General features: G+C 35.9%; 1 protein-coding gene across 1 annotated transcript in view; it reads right to left on the bottom strand.

The window, feature by feature from the left end:
* ARAP2 (ArfGAP with RhoGAP domain, ankyrin repeat and PH domain 2) overlaps positions 1 to 15783 on the bottom strand; it is a 118277-nt gene that overhangs the window by 78153 nt on the left and 24341 nt on the right. Inside the window, exon 6 of the mRNA XM_008581435.1 lies at positions 4250 to 4319. Coding sequence (XP_008579657.1) covers positions 4250 to 4319 — 70 coding nt within the window. The remainder of the gene's footprint in view (positions 1 to 4249; positions 4320 to 15783) is intronic.

The raw sequence follows: 15783 nt of genomic DNA, 5'->3' as shown, positions 1-15783 counted from the left end.
CTCATTTTTAATATTTTTTGAAATTCATTTTTTATCACCTCCACTGAGGCTATACATTAGTCTACGAGCAAATAAATTAACGCTTCGCTTACTACAACACTTTCCTGGTTTGCCTCCCTACTTTCAGCTTGTTTTCCTTATGAACTTACCTGCATATTATTGTTCAAATGTCATGCCATTGGAGAAAATAAAGAAAAGGTTCATGAAAGAGGATAACAAGATGTGTCATGAAGCTTGCATAGATTTTTGATGGATGGCAATTGTTAGGGAGGTTCAGATGAAAGCATAAAGACACGGAGGGGGAAATACAGGAAAAGACATGCTCAGGTTTCCACAGTGTGTACCCAGACACTGTTGAAAAAGATCACTACAAAGAAAACATGACATGGCATGACTGGCTTAACAAAAGAAACCCTATACATGCAATAGATTAAATGGCAATACGATGCCAAAACTAGCCCAATAAGTGCTCTAGGAGTTGAGAACAGGGAAAGAACATCTCCCCATGGTCAGGCAACCAAAGGAGGTGGAGAGGGGCACAGCATTTTCAGGGACACTGTAAGGACCTCTCTGCTGTAAGTATGTAGTGGCTGAGACCAGACAGTGGGAAATTTAGAATGTCCAAAGACATTTAAAATTTATTCCCTAGGTGATCTCTTCCCAAGTTTTAGTTTTCATAAGAATTAGAGAAAATTATAGAATACATCCCTAGTAAGATAAGTAACTATTTGTTGAATAAAATGTTATCATTAACCCATTTTTCAGTAGAGAAAAATCAAGCAGCACTGTAGGGAAAGAAACAGGAATAAGAGGAGATTCTTTTTCCACTAGATCTCTTTAAAAAGATTAAAAAACAACTCCTAAAAAATAAAATAAAATAATCTACACGCATATAACAATGATATATTTAACAGGTAAGTAATTCTGAAAGAATAATAGAAAAAAAAATTCCACAGAAGTGATCAAAATATATTCAAAAGCTAAATACTATGTCACTTTAACCTTAGGAAGTTTAGTTCCAACATCTCATTTATAATCTATTATTAAATCCCAAGATAAATCTCATAATTTTTAAGACTATAGAACTGGTTTTATATTTCTCTTATAACAACAGAAGATAAAGAAGATACAGGGGAAAAAAAAGGTACTCAAATAACAAACAACAGGATCAAAATGCCTACATTTTTCAGAGTGTAATAACAGTATAAAATTTTCCTTAAGGGAAGAAATTTTAAAGCATCCATTGAGCCTATAAGAAAGATATCTAGGTCAGGTTTGTCATTTATCTAACACTTTCAGACAATGAAACAACCACTGGGCGATTCTGCCCACAGCTGAGTAAGAATGGGGGTGAGTTAGATTTCTTAGGGGATAAGATATCAAGGTGGTTGTGACGATGCCATTTTCTGTGATACAGTAAAGAAGTCCTTGTGGAGACATGACTGGACAGCACTGAAGAAAGTGGAAGAAAACTAGGCAAACATTCAACTGCATACTACCTCCCGAATGCCAAAGCACACACTCCAGTGCACACTGAAACATTAAAAGACCCAACTGCTCTGTTAACATTGCAGCTAAAATTGTTCATACAGCCAAGATAGTAGGTATAACCACACATACACATCCCTTTTGCCAGAACGGTCACAAAAGAAACTGTCTCCTTTTAGGCAACTCTCGCCCCAGGGTTTTTGGATTTTGCCAAGATGAAGCCAATTATCTGGATAGTGAATAGATGAAATGCTGCAGGAAACAATAATGTGAATTTTTAAAATATGAGGTTAAGCTAATGATTTGTAATAACTCATTTTAATATGAACTTTTTATCTCAATTTCAAACTAAGCCTACATCACTTTTATTGCATCAATATCTAAAAATGTGATAGACCCTCAACTCTTCTGCAGATGAGTTTTTAAAGGACAGAGAGAGAAAAACAGTCCAGCTGGACAGTTAATAGGAATTCTCTCTCTCAAATGCAAAAAATACCATCATCAAGAGAGTCTCATGGCATGGAAATCTATCTCATTCCTGAAAAGTTTTCCTCCTCATTTCAATCAAACCAAAATATGGCACAGGTTCTGAAAAAAAATCCCAGCATTCAGATTCCATCAGATGCAAAGATTACATTGTACTAACCCTAGGCATAGAAATTGTCTCAATATTCAAATGTACAAGCAAACTAGAAATAGTAGCTAAAGCAAAAAACCAGCTTTTAAAAAATATTCATCCCACCATCTTACAAACCTCAAAGACATGTATTTAAACCCATTTGATGCTTTATCTGGATCATTGCAAAGTGCAAGCAAACAATAACAGTTCTCTAAATCTTCTATTATTCTCAGCATTATAGCATGCTGGGTTACGTTGCAGTATGTGTTACTTTCTAAAAGCATATACTCTTCTACCCTGCAGCACTGAAGAAGCTACATATATAGATGAAATGCTGCAGGAAACAATAATGTGAATTTTTAAAATATGAGGTTAAGCTAATGATTTGTAATAACTCATTTTAATATGAACTTTTTATCTCAATTTCAAACTAAGCCTACATCACTTTTATTGCATCAATATCTAAAAATGTGATAGACCCTCAACTCTTCTGCAGATGAGTTTTTAAAGGACAGAGAGAGAAAAACAGTCCAGCTGGACAGTTAATAGGAATTCTCTCTCTCAAATGCAAAAAATACCATCATCAAGAGAGTCTCATGGCATGGAAATCTATCTCATTCCTGAAAAGTTTTCCTCCTCATTTCAATCAAACCAAAATATGGCACAGGTTCTGAAAAAAAATCCCAGCATTCAGATTCCATCAGATGCAAAGATTACATTGTACTAACCCTAGGCATAGAAATTGTCTCAATATTCAAATGTACAAGCAAACTAGAAATAGTAGCTAAAGCAAAAAACCAGCTTTTAAAAAATATTCATCCCACCATCTTACAAACCTCAAAGACATGTATTTAAACCCATTTGATGCTTTATCTGGATCATTGCAAAGTGCAAGCAAACAATAACAGTTCTCTAAATCTTCTATTATTCTCAGCATTATAGCAGGCTGGGTTACGTTGCAGTATGTGTTACTTTCTAAAAGCATATACTCTTCTACCCTGCAGCACTGAAGAAGCTCCATATGAAAGGGAGTCTAAATCTCTATACAAGCAATAAATGTCAACAACTTATGCAGTGAAAATCTCTGAGTAATGATAAAATGTTATATTATAAGCTATAAATAAGAGAATGTGATTACGTCTTACAAGTAGTATGTTAAGAGAAGGATATAGTTAAGATGAAAATCATCTGATTTTAGGTAACTAAAAATATGGTATATTTATTACTTCCAACTTTTTATTAAATTTTCAAACACTAAGAAGTTAAAACAGTAGTACAATGAGGATCTATATATCCTCCATCTAGTTTTGACAGCTGATTACATCTTCAGAATTCGTTTTATCTAACTATGCATGTGCGTAAATAAAAGCATGCATTTGCAAATATATAGAGATAGTAACATTTGAAAAATGTTTGCAAATATAATGACACTAAACCCCTAAATATTTCAGCCTACACCTTCTAATAAAGACGTGCCTATATAACAATATGGCATGAAGACTTAATTGCCTAAAGAATAAATTTTCCCGCTTTTATAGAATACTCAAGATTTTTAATGAGCTTTAACTCCAAACACCCTTCTCAGCTTTATCTCCCACAAGTCTCCTTCACATACTCTACTCTCCAATCAGAGAAAACCCAGTTCTATCATACATGATCCACACATTCCCATCTGGCCATCTCACTGTTTTCTCTGTTACTATATCCAGTTCTCTCTCGTTTCTATACGTACAAACATTCCCCTTTCTTCAAGACCCATGACAAATGAAACCTCATGCACACCCCTCCTAGTCCTGGAGAAGGAAGCAACCCCTCCTTGCTTCACCATTTTCTACTTATAGTGTCCTTTGTTGCTTGGTGCTTTCTAGGATAAAGGCGATTCCTTATTCATTTTTACATTACTCATAGCAGTTCCTGGAATTTATAGAAGATATTTCATAATTAATTGTTAGATACATGTTTTTAAAAATCCTAATTTTATGTGTTAAGGAAAAAAATTATGAAAAGGGTGTGTTTTATCCTATTCAAATTATTTTCATGTTGAAAATCCACCTATTCTAGAAATCCAAACCACTTGCTTCGTTTACAGAAGTACACTCAGTCTGCATAAAGCAAGCTCTGAAAACTGTGAAATGTTCTTACCTTCTCATTATTGTAGTAAGAAATGCTAAGGCCATCAAATTTCACCCATCTCTTCTGAAACATGCGTTTTCTGTAAACATATGAAATTGTTATTTTACATTAAAGTACCATGAACTTGGATTTTAAATGCATTTGTAACGTAACCACATGTTGAGTACATTCCCAACTGCTACTAAACAGAGTAGACAACAACAGGCTATGACAGTGTACATAGAGAAAAAAAATATATGTATAATGATACTTTCCAGTCAGTTGACCTACGCATTTTTAAAAAATGATACTGTTAACAGTGCTGTCAAACACATTTGTAAGATTCAGTGTAAAACAAACTGTGTCCACAAACAGTCACTGAACCCACTTCCCTTAATGGAGATAATCCTTTAATGAAAGTAATATAAGCATTCATCCCTCAGTAAGCTTACTCATCTATTTTATTTTACCTTAATTTTTGCTTTGGGACATGAATAATATTTTGCTAAAATAGCAAAGCTTTCTCAATTAGATTTAAACAGATAAATTACTTAGTTTTGATTAAATAAGCTGAAAAAGCCCTCCGGATACAGAGAATCATGATCATTCAAAATTCAGTGAAACATTAATATTTTTTGAAAAAAGGATCATACGAGAGGCAAATGCAGTTTAAAATGGTTACTGACATAAAAAAAACAAAAGAAAAAAAGAATCCCATGTTTCCTATTCAGGCTTAAAAGAAAAGAAAGCTATTTTTCTGACTGTATAAGGAAGGAGTGAAGAACCACTTTTACTTGGGCTTGTTTTCTGTTTTATTTTACTCCCCTTCCCTGAAGTCAGACAATCCTACATGTTCTGAATATCCTGTTCTCTGTCTACCTGGCTCTCAGTTTGAACTGATACCATCTAGATTCTTTTAGACTTCAACACAGATAAGATATGGAAACTAACTTCCTGTTTAAAAAAAAAAAGTCACTAATAGGTAACCATCAACCATGTCTACTTATCCTGTTCTCTGTCTACCTGGCTCTCAGTTTGAACTGATACCATCTAGATTCTTTTAGACATCAACGCAGATAAGATATGGAAACTAACTTCCTGTTAAAAAAAAAAAAGTCACTAATAGGTAACCATCAACCATGTCTACCCTCTGCTTTTGCAAATTTCTAACACATGTAAGATAAGAAATAGGTATAATTTACTGTGGCTTAAGGAAGATGTAACAATAGAAAAAGAGCTTTAGGGAGGGTGGAAGGCTTGTCTTCTGGGCTGTTTCTCAAGCTACTCATCTACTCGTATTACTCAAGAGAAATACAGAAAGCCTCCCACATTAATCGTTAGCACCTGCATCCCGTTTAAGATAAAATTAGACCAAATCTGGTCATAGGGAGAAAATTTGCAAAGTTCATCAGTGCAGACGTTTTCATGTATAAGCATTAATTATGAAGTAATAAGAACACGTAAGGACCTTAAACGCATGTATCCACAACTGACAACCCAATCATCTTTCTCTCTTATTCCCTCATCTTTCTGCTTCTTTTTAACTTCTCTTGGCCTGACTATAAGGTGTTTTCTTCACACTGCAACATCCAACAGTATAACAGTCATCTGGTTTTTACTTCTTCCAGCAACCCCAGGGTACTGCAAATTCCTAGCATTAAAAGTTCAAAGGTAAAGACATATTAAACACACACACAATAATTATATATTGAATAAATTACTTTGCACTCACTTTATGTTTATCTCTGCCATATTTAAAGGGAGGCAAATACACACCTCCCCACACAATCCCAACAGTAATTCAGTAAAAACAAGATTTTGTATGGGGCCCCCACCCACCTTACACTGTGAATAGTGAAATCAGAGCTCAGTGGCACATATAATCTCCCATTTTAAAATAAAAGTAATCAACATCTGTAGGGAGAGAAAGGTCTTAGGGCCTTCCATTACCCCCTCTCGTCTGTTTGCTAACTCCTGTTTCAGAGTTCTACCTAAACCACCTACATAGAAAATCCTTCTCTGATGACCTAATCCAAAGCAGATCACACAGCTAGTTTCTCTCAAAGCACCCTCTACTTTTCCCCATAGCACTTAACACAATCTCAAATTTGTTTAGCATCAAATGAAAAAGGTTTAGAAACTATGTTAACATGTCTTAAGACTTTAAATACAGCCACTTGGACTCAGCTTTCTTAGAAGTCCATCAGCATCTGGACAGTTTGCAGTCTAGTCTGAAGCACCATCCAGGAGCTTATTATTCACGTCCACAGAAAAATGAAGAGGGGAAGGGAGAGGGCAGATAGCTCAGTATTTGTAAGGCTTATGGGTCAAAGTGGCCACCCTCTGACTCATACACCTCCCCTGAGGCACTGATACGACAAAGGACAAGTTCTGCCCTTGGCTCTCTGAGGAAAGCCAATGAAAACCTCAGCCTATGAGATCTTTGACTCCAAAGATATTCTCCCAACCTTTTTAATTTCCTCAATCACCAAGTAACTGCTCGATGTGTTCATCCACTTTAAATTCAGTATTTTTAAAGATTATGAAATCCCTCTATTAATCTATGGAGGGACAGTAAATAAGACAAATCTCAGCCCACAATGAAATGGAATGAGAAGACACACGGTGTAGCAGCTGAAAGAACCACCAATGTGTAGCTGGAGAGAGCTATTGTGCAATCCTGCCATCAAAACTTGACTTCTGCTGTTCATTCATCCAGCCAGTCATCAAAATCTCTAGGTACCTACTTTGTGGACACTATACTCTGACCATACTGCCTTCTTTCTCTAGACCCTTTCTTGCCACATGGCCTTTCCATATTCCATTTTTTCTGCTTGGAATGGTCACTGCCTGCTCCTAACACAGCTCCTTCTCATCCTTGAGATTTCAGCTTAAAAGTCATGCCTTCCAAGTGGCCATCCATGAATACTACATAGATCCTTCAGGCACCCTTGTTCTCTTGCTCCATTTCTCTACTCAGTGACACTTAGCAGAATTTGTAATTATGTATTTGGTTGGCTTTGACCATCCCCACACTAGATTTTGAGATCCTTGAGTGCAAAAACCATTTGCTTTGTTTATTAATATAAAACTAGTAACTACCACACTTCCTAACATAAGATATGCATAATAAATATTTAGTAAATGAACACATTTTTCACTGAAAAATGCTTACTCAAATTTGCATCTCATAAATATGGAAAATCAATAGTACTAAAACACCTTCTCAATTCCATTTTTTGCTTTTTTCAAATACTAACAATTACACTTTTTGACAAAAACTTTGTAAATCTACCTTGTTATTAAAGAAAAAAATAAGAGCCCAGTTGAAAACCTCACCAATAGTTTCCAAGTAATTTAAAATTACACTTTAGAGTTAAAAAAAAATTTAACCAACATCTCCACATTATCCCCCCACCTGGTAAACCACCATTCTAGTCTCTGTTCCCATGAGTTAGACTTTTTTAGATCTACATATAAGTGACGTTGGCCAAAGGGTACAAACTTTCAGTTATAAGAAGTTTTAGAGATCTAATGTACAGCATGGTGACTATAGGTGATAATAATGTATTGTGTACTTCAAATTTGCTGAGAGTAGATTTAAAAGTTCGCAGCAGACATATACACAAAATACAAGTAACTCTGTGAAGTGATGGACAGGTTAAATAGCTTATTTGTGGTAATCATTTCACAGTGTATATGCATAACAAATCATCACGTTGTTTACTTTAAATATATATAATCTTTATTTCTTAATAATTCCTCAATAAAGCCAAAAAAAATTTTAATTCTTTAAAATGTATGCATTTGATACTTTCGTATTTAAAATGCAAAATATGTTAATATGTTAATGTGTTTCTAAAACAAGTTAATATGTTTCTAAAATTAAATTTATTTATACAAAGGTTGAATAATTTATTTTGCTCATTAAATGTGTCAACATTCAATTAGCTGTCTTCTGCATGTGAACTTCAATAGTAAATCTACTACATAATTGGTTAATTAAAGATAAGAACTTAAACTTACATCCTCTCTCATAGTATCTATCATTCCTCTTTCTAGCAAATGGAAACTTGGATTTAATAATGATAAAACTTACAAATTAATCAAAATTTCAACTAAATAATAAAAAAGAGCTTGAAAAAGTCTGTGCTTGTAAATGCCAATATAAAATTTTAAATTAATAAATATTAGTAAATACTTCATTTTTAAGAATTATTTTTTCTATGTAAGAGTTAAATATTTCTCTCCTGTATTTATAAAAGTCTATTTTATACCAGGCAACTAATTCCACTAGAATTATGTACAATTAATATACACACTATTAGAGGTTGCTAAACTACTTTAAAAGTTTTCTCTGATGTAAGTTATGCCTTTCCCTTCAATTTCATTTACTAGCTTAATTTATTTCACAAACGTTAAAAAAAAAAAGACAATATATAAGACAATGCCACCTTAGCTTGTGTTCCTGTTATTATAAAATATGAATTAGATCTGAAATAATGGTACATTATTCCACAGAGAAGAGACTTTAAAGCTTCAGTCAATAAAGAACTTATTTGGGACTGTATATGGTAATAAAAATAGCAAACACTTATACAGTGCTTTGTTCTAGGCACCATGCCAAGCCACATACAAATATTAACTCATTTAATCCTCCAAACAATCATATGAGACAAGTTCTATCTCCATTTTACAGATGAAGGCACAGACGCACTGACTGGATAAATAATTTGCCCAAGTCACATAACTAGTAAAGAGCCTACCTGGAAGTCAAACCGAGGCAGTCCCTTCCCAAAGACTGTGTTCTTAACCCCTACACAAAACAGGCTCTAGTACATTTTATAGCAAGCATCCTGGACATCCCTTTAGGTGGTAGTAACAATTGATCTCTACACATTTTATTCATAAGTTCAATTTTGCAAAGTGCTTCAGAATTCCTTCAGGAAAAAAGCTAAAGTAGACATGAAACACATTAGCCTGGGTTTTACCTTATTTTGTTTTTACGGTTCTGAAGGGAAACATTTCTTTAAGAAGATTTCTTAGAATAATTTATAAGGCTTGTACAGTATTATTGAATGGATTTCTATAAACTCTTCCCCTGAGCTCTGGTAAGGCAGGTGGTGTAAAGTTTCAACTGCTTTCATAAAAACGGCTTTACCACCTGGTATCAGTTTTTGTTGTCTCAAAATGTGTATCTCAAAAATTATTTTTTAACAACAGCATATACATAAACAATTAAATCTCTATTTATGAAGTACTCACACAGGCACTCTGGTTTAATTTCATTCCAAAGTGCCAGCAGATTTTCTTTTAACAAAGATTCCATCTTTAAAATCTAACGAGTATGCTAACCAATAATATTAATTTATGGTCTCAGAGGCTATTAAATTGTCACCTTTAAAAAGCACACAATAAAAATGAACCCCAAGGGGCCGGCCCGGTGGCGCACTGCTACAGTGCGCCGCTAGGGAGCGCGGCGGCGCTCCCGCCGAGGGTTCGGATCCCACATGCAGACCGGTTCCCGCTCACTGGCTGAGCGAGGGGCGGGCGCAGTACCAAGGGTTGCGATCCCGTTGCCGGTCCCGGTCCGGTACGGGCACGACACTGAGGGTTGCGGTCCATTGCCGGACACAAAAAAGACAAAAAGGAAAAAAAAAAAAAATGAACCCCAAAGTCACTAAGTCAAGTTTGTGACTTTTACTAATTACAACATTAAAAGCATCAGAAACATACTTCTCTATTATTCTAAATAATCTTGAAGAAAAGTCATCAACATACTATTCCAGATTCATCTGCCTTGTTTACATAATCCTAAAGAATGAAAGCATATTTTATTTTATTCTCTTCTCTAACCTAACAAGACTCAGTATTTTTGTAGAACTACAATCTCCGAAGGACAGATTTTTGTTGACTTACCTAAATTACTTATTTTTTTTATTCAACTAATTATTTATTTAATCTAATTACTCTTTTAAGTATGAGGCTTTTAAATGATGCAGTATTAGTAATAATAGATACATAGACAGATGTAAGGAATTACTAAAATATTTCTATAAAATGCCAGCACTTTTCTATTCTAAAGTGCATTTCCTCACTTTTAAGCAAATCAAACTGACAGTTTCCAAGATTATATGAATTAAATGACTTGAGGTCAAAAAACAAAACTTCTCTTCAATCCCAGCTTCCCTCTCTGCTATACCTAACCCTTTAAATGAGGGGGTAAAAGGTTTTTAACATAAAATTCTAAAGGCTAAGAAGGACTTTCGGAAGTCAATGATAAAACTGAATTTTAATGTGTGACAGCAATTTTTAAAATACCTATGAAGAGGGGCCGGCCCAGTGACGCACTGGATAGTGCGCCGCTTGGGAAGCACGGCGGCGCTCCCGCCCGAGGGTTCGGATCCCACATGCGGGCCGGTTCCCGCTCACTGGTTGAGCGAGGCGCGGGAGCAACGCCGAGGGTTGCGATCCCGTTGCCGGTCCCCGGTCCGGTACGGGGGCAACACTGAGGGTTGCGATCCGTTGCCGAACACGGAAAAAGACAAAAGACAAAAAAAAAAAAAAATACCTATGAAGAGCTTAGTTCTTACATAGTGTGGTATGAAAAGTTGTGTTAAAAGATTCATATCTCGGGCCAGCCCGGTGGTGCACTGCTACAGTGCGCCGCTCGGGAACGCGGTGGCGCTCCCACCAAGGGTTCGGATCCCACATACAGACCGGTTCCCGCTCACTGGCTGAGTGAGGTGCGGGAGCTACACCGAGGGTTGCAATCCCGTTGCCGGTCCCGGTCCGGTACGGGCGCGACACTGAGGGTTGCGATCCGTTGCCGGACACAGAAAAAGACAAAAAGGAAAAAAAAAAGATTCATATCTCTTAATTTTGTAGAATCATACTCTAAAAAATCCAATATGAACCAGTTTCCAGTTAAGATAATCAATTTAAAGCTTCCATTTACTTCTCCTCCTTGCCAAACCTCACTAAAAGACATCAAAATATTAAAAAATAAATAAATACCTCCAAACCAACAGTGGCCAGAGAAAAAAAGGACAGTGACAATGTATAGAAATACGGAAAGCAGGACAGATAGGAACTGACTTCAAAGACCTAATTACTGAGTTAGCTATAGATCAAAGAGGAAAACCATTTTACCCCACAGAACCTCAGAAAGTATCAGAAATAGAAGTACCAAGTGACTCTGGAAGTGACTATGAAAGTAGGAAGATATATGACAAGGCAGTTTAAGATGGTGCCTCCCACCCCACTCCATCCCAGAATCCGTCCCTCACTTCATGCTGCTGGCACACTGCCCTCCCCCCTTCCACAACAGAAGAGTGGAGTTTTATTCACTGAAGAGGGTAAATCAGGGGGTCTCTGGGCTGGGAGATTCAGGCATGGCTGAAAGTAGGGGACAGCATCAAAAACAGCAGAAACAAATAAAAATCTAAATCACAAACACTGATACTCAAAGTCCACTTTCCCAACTACTAAGTTCCTAAAAAGCTGGTTACCAGGCTCATAATCCTCAGGAACGAGATTCATTTCAAAAATACTATCATGAGGCTTCTCCAAGGAAACATATTAGGAAAAGGCCTAGCATGGTCATCTCACAAGAAACAGGTAGCAACCCCCAACCAAGTCTGCACTGCTTCAAATCAGATTTGTGGCATTTCAGTTTAAAGTACAGCCCACGATGAATGAGACATTGGAGGAAAACACCTCTAAGGTAAAAGATGGCAAAGGACCCTCTCCCTCCCAAAAAAGTTAAAGAAAACAGATTCTTCAGGAAAAGGAAGCTTCAAAAAAAGTATTAATATCCTCAGAGAGGTAAGACAATATTTTAGGGTAAGTCAAAAAGTTCATGGAAAGATTCGTATTATCTTTTAATTCTATTTTTCCATAAACGTTCTAAAGTACCCTCATATTATATCCAGGAAACAGTAACAGTATGCTATAAAAAGGACAGTAAACAGAAAATACTTTGTAATTAAATATAGGATAACAAAAAACAAAAGTGAGTTAGGAAATGCAATTGAAGCAATGTCCAGGCCAGTGGAAATAAAAACTGGTAAAGCTAGATTTTTATCAGTGTTTCAGAGCAGGAGGTCCAACACCAAACTACCAGAAATTCCAGAAAGAAAAATGAGAGAGAAAAATTATGGAAGAAATAAAACAAAACTCCCAGAACTGAAAAATAGGTTATATGAGAGTACTTCAAAAAGTTCACGGGAGGATTTGTATTATCTTTTAATTCCATTTTTCCACAAAACTTTTAAAGTACGCTTGTATACAAAGGATTGAGAATCAGATTTCCCAGTCCTAACTCTAAACTACTAGGGATCTGGAAGTCGAAGGATTGTTCATCTGGAGAGTATTATTTCCAGTCAAGATTTGCAGACATGATAAATTGTCAATAAGTATGCTCAGAAAAATAAAACAACACCTACAAACATGTAAAGTCTCAACAAAATTTATCTCCTATCTGCCTTTTGGCAGGAAGCTTCTAGGAATTCTGCTTTACCCAAAGTCGGGGGAGAGAGGCATAGAGAATCCTGAGATAATAATGAGGCGGGGTCCCAAGATGGTAACTGAGCAGCAGCCCTGGAAACAACCAGCCCAAACTAAACATGTTTTCCCAGATTTGGGTAGGCACAATATTTTGGTTACTTAGAGATTTATACTTCTAAGGAAGACTTTTCAGATGAATGAATAAGTACATAAACTACACAAGCAAAAAATACAATTATTAACCTCAAGGAAAACTAAAAGTTGTAAATGAAAAAGAAATTAATCACACTATGCTACACAGCTGAAACATGAATAGCACTTACAGTCATAATTATATAAAACTAAATTACAGATATAATCTAAGTATTTTATGTAACAATATTAAAAGGATGATAGATATGAATCATGTCTGTGCTAGAAGGGAAGGAGGGAACAGCAATGAAAATGAATGAACATGATCTGCTATGGTGGCACATCAATAGTTAATTCCTAACTCTAAAAAATAAAAAAAAAATCATAATAAAAATATTAAGATATACAAAGTAATACCGAAAGAAACTGCTAAAACAGTGGCTGCCTCTTGTGATGAAGTGGGAGGGGAGGAAAATTTGCTCTTTTGTTTGATAAGCCATTTAGAACTTCCTGACACTTAAACTACATGCTTTTATAACAACCAAAACACTGAATTTTAAAAGCTCAGTGTAAACACATGATTTCTTTACATTTTTCAAGGTAAGAACTAAGACTCGCTTTCAGTAACATTATCTAAAGTCACCTGCAATAAAATCGTGTTTTAAAAAGAAAGAAAGGGCCGTGCCCGTGGCGCACTCGGGAGAGTGCGGCGCTGGGAGAACAGCAGCGCTCCCGCCGCGGGTTCGGATCCTATATAGGGATGACCTGTGCGCTCACAGCACTCACTGGCTGAGCGTGGTGCCAATTAAGCGTCTGGCCCAAAGTCAGCTACTTTTCCAGATGATCCCACTTTTATGTGGAAAATGGAGGTTCTGAGAAATCGAGTCACACAGTAAACGAACAATGTCTTGACAACTCCAATTTCAGTCTGTCTAATCCCAGTGCCCTTATTCATTTCTCTGCAGCTGGACTGACTAAAAGGATTTACTGGGTTATTATTTTAACATAGACTAAAACTAGGAATTTTTATCCATAGACCACAAATAAAATATTGAAGCTTTTTATTTCCTTAGCACAATCTTTACAAGTTAAAAATAATCTGAGAAATGGCCAACTAATTTGCCGGTATAAAAGGATACTTTTATCAGGAATTTAAGATTCAGTTTTAAATTCAACAAAGTGATTAATATATAACACCCTGGTCAAATAGAGACTTGTCAACTTTCCACATTTGCCTCACACTGAAAGGCTAGTGCAGGACAGCATTGCCAGGAGACTTGAGGCACTCAAACACCATGTACCATGGGGGGAATTGGTAGGAAATTGGTCACTGACAAAGACACAACTAGTATAAGCTCTGAACTCCCAACAAGTCGTGGGCTACCGGCCTCTGGGTGGTCTCAATCCCAGTTGTTGTCTGGGATGCGACCTTTTCTTGGTATTTGACCATTGACTTTTTCATTTTCCCTAGTTCTCTGTTCAACTTGAACGTGCATTTCACCAGCAGTTTTTCCCTCCTGGACCTAGAGACCAACCTTGCCTCTTCAATAAAAATAACCCTAACCTCCATTTGGGTCTTAACACCTGCTCTCTGTCTTGGGCTCAGTACCTCCAGATACCACCTAGCTCAGTGCTTTTTCACCTTCTCTAGCTAGAAAAGTAATTCATCTAAAAATGCCAGTTAAAACATTACTCACTTTCCAAAGGCAAATTCAACTGCTACCTCTCTTCCCTAGAAGGTCTTTGAAAAAATGCTTTCTCAGCCCTCTGTAAACTCATGACTCTGTTCTCTGCAGACCTTTCTGCACCAATTTTTATACTGTCTTTGGGTTTCACTGTTATTTGTATACATTTCATTTCTGCCCTAAATAGAAACTACAAAAAGACAAGAACACATCTTGCACCTCTTTGTATTCCTCCATCAATTCCTCAACATATTGCATGTATACTCAAATTGCTGGGTCATCCTCAAGTGTTCAACTTGTACTGTCCCAGGCTCACATTACCACATCAATTTTCCCCATGGTTAAAAAATAAAATAAAATAAAATAGAAAAGGGTTTAGTGGAGTAAGAAATAAAGTCCTAAAACATCTTGAACACACAAATATGTTTTAAAAAGTCAAAAGGGTTTTCTTGTTGCAGATATTCTGGGAGATTTTAATTTGTACATCTCCTAGAAAAGGTGCAGCACATTCAACCATGTTCTCTTTTCTTTACAGCAATTCACAGGATTCTTCCTCTGAATTACATATTTAGAAAATGATGAAATAAATTATATCCAGTCTTTCATAATTGCATCTATAGTGTTCTGCTGAAAGGCTTGAGATTATTGATTATAGCTGGGAAAAGCTGGGGGAGGGAAATATTTTTTATCTTCAAAACCCAGTGAGACATTTTTAAAAACAAAGTATCACTTATTAAACTTTTCTTCTTCCTTGACCTGTTTGAAACACTGGTAACAGACCGAATTTCAACATTTTATCAAGCTTCTTTCATATAGTTTTTTAAACCAATAGTCTTAAGCCACATTATAATTAAGTTATTCAAATATTTAAATAATTTTTCGTACTTTAAGTTCAACTGGAAATGTTTCAGTATTTCTTTTGTTGCACGGTGTCATACATTTATTTTCTTAACTAAATAAACATTGGGCACTTTTCACATACTGTGCATTGACTCAAAATCAGCATTTCCATTTCAAAAGCAAATAGACACTCAACCATGTGAAATAAGTCCAGATTATAAATTTTATTATTTTGTTTAATGTCACTCATGACTGAGGACAGTTTAAAACACAATTTTGAGAAGTATAAACTGGAGTGTGGCTGTTTGTTTTGATCATTCGTGTACATGTCTGTAAGGGAGAAACATAATTATAAAAATACACTTGACGGTTCACTGCTCTGCTAATGCATACCAGTGC

Source organism: Galeopterus variegatus, unplaced genomic scaffold, assembly GCF_000696425.1.
Source record: "Galeopterus variegatus unplaced genomic scaffold, G_variegatus-3.0.2 Scaffold2356, whole genome shotgun sequence".
NCBI lineage: Eukaryota > Metazoa > Chordata > Mammalia > Dermoptera > Cynocephalidae > Galeopterus > Galeopterus variegatus.
The sequence above is the reverse complement of the archived record's forward strand: the minus strand, read 5'-3'. Positions and strand labels throughout refer to the sequence as shown.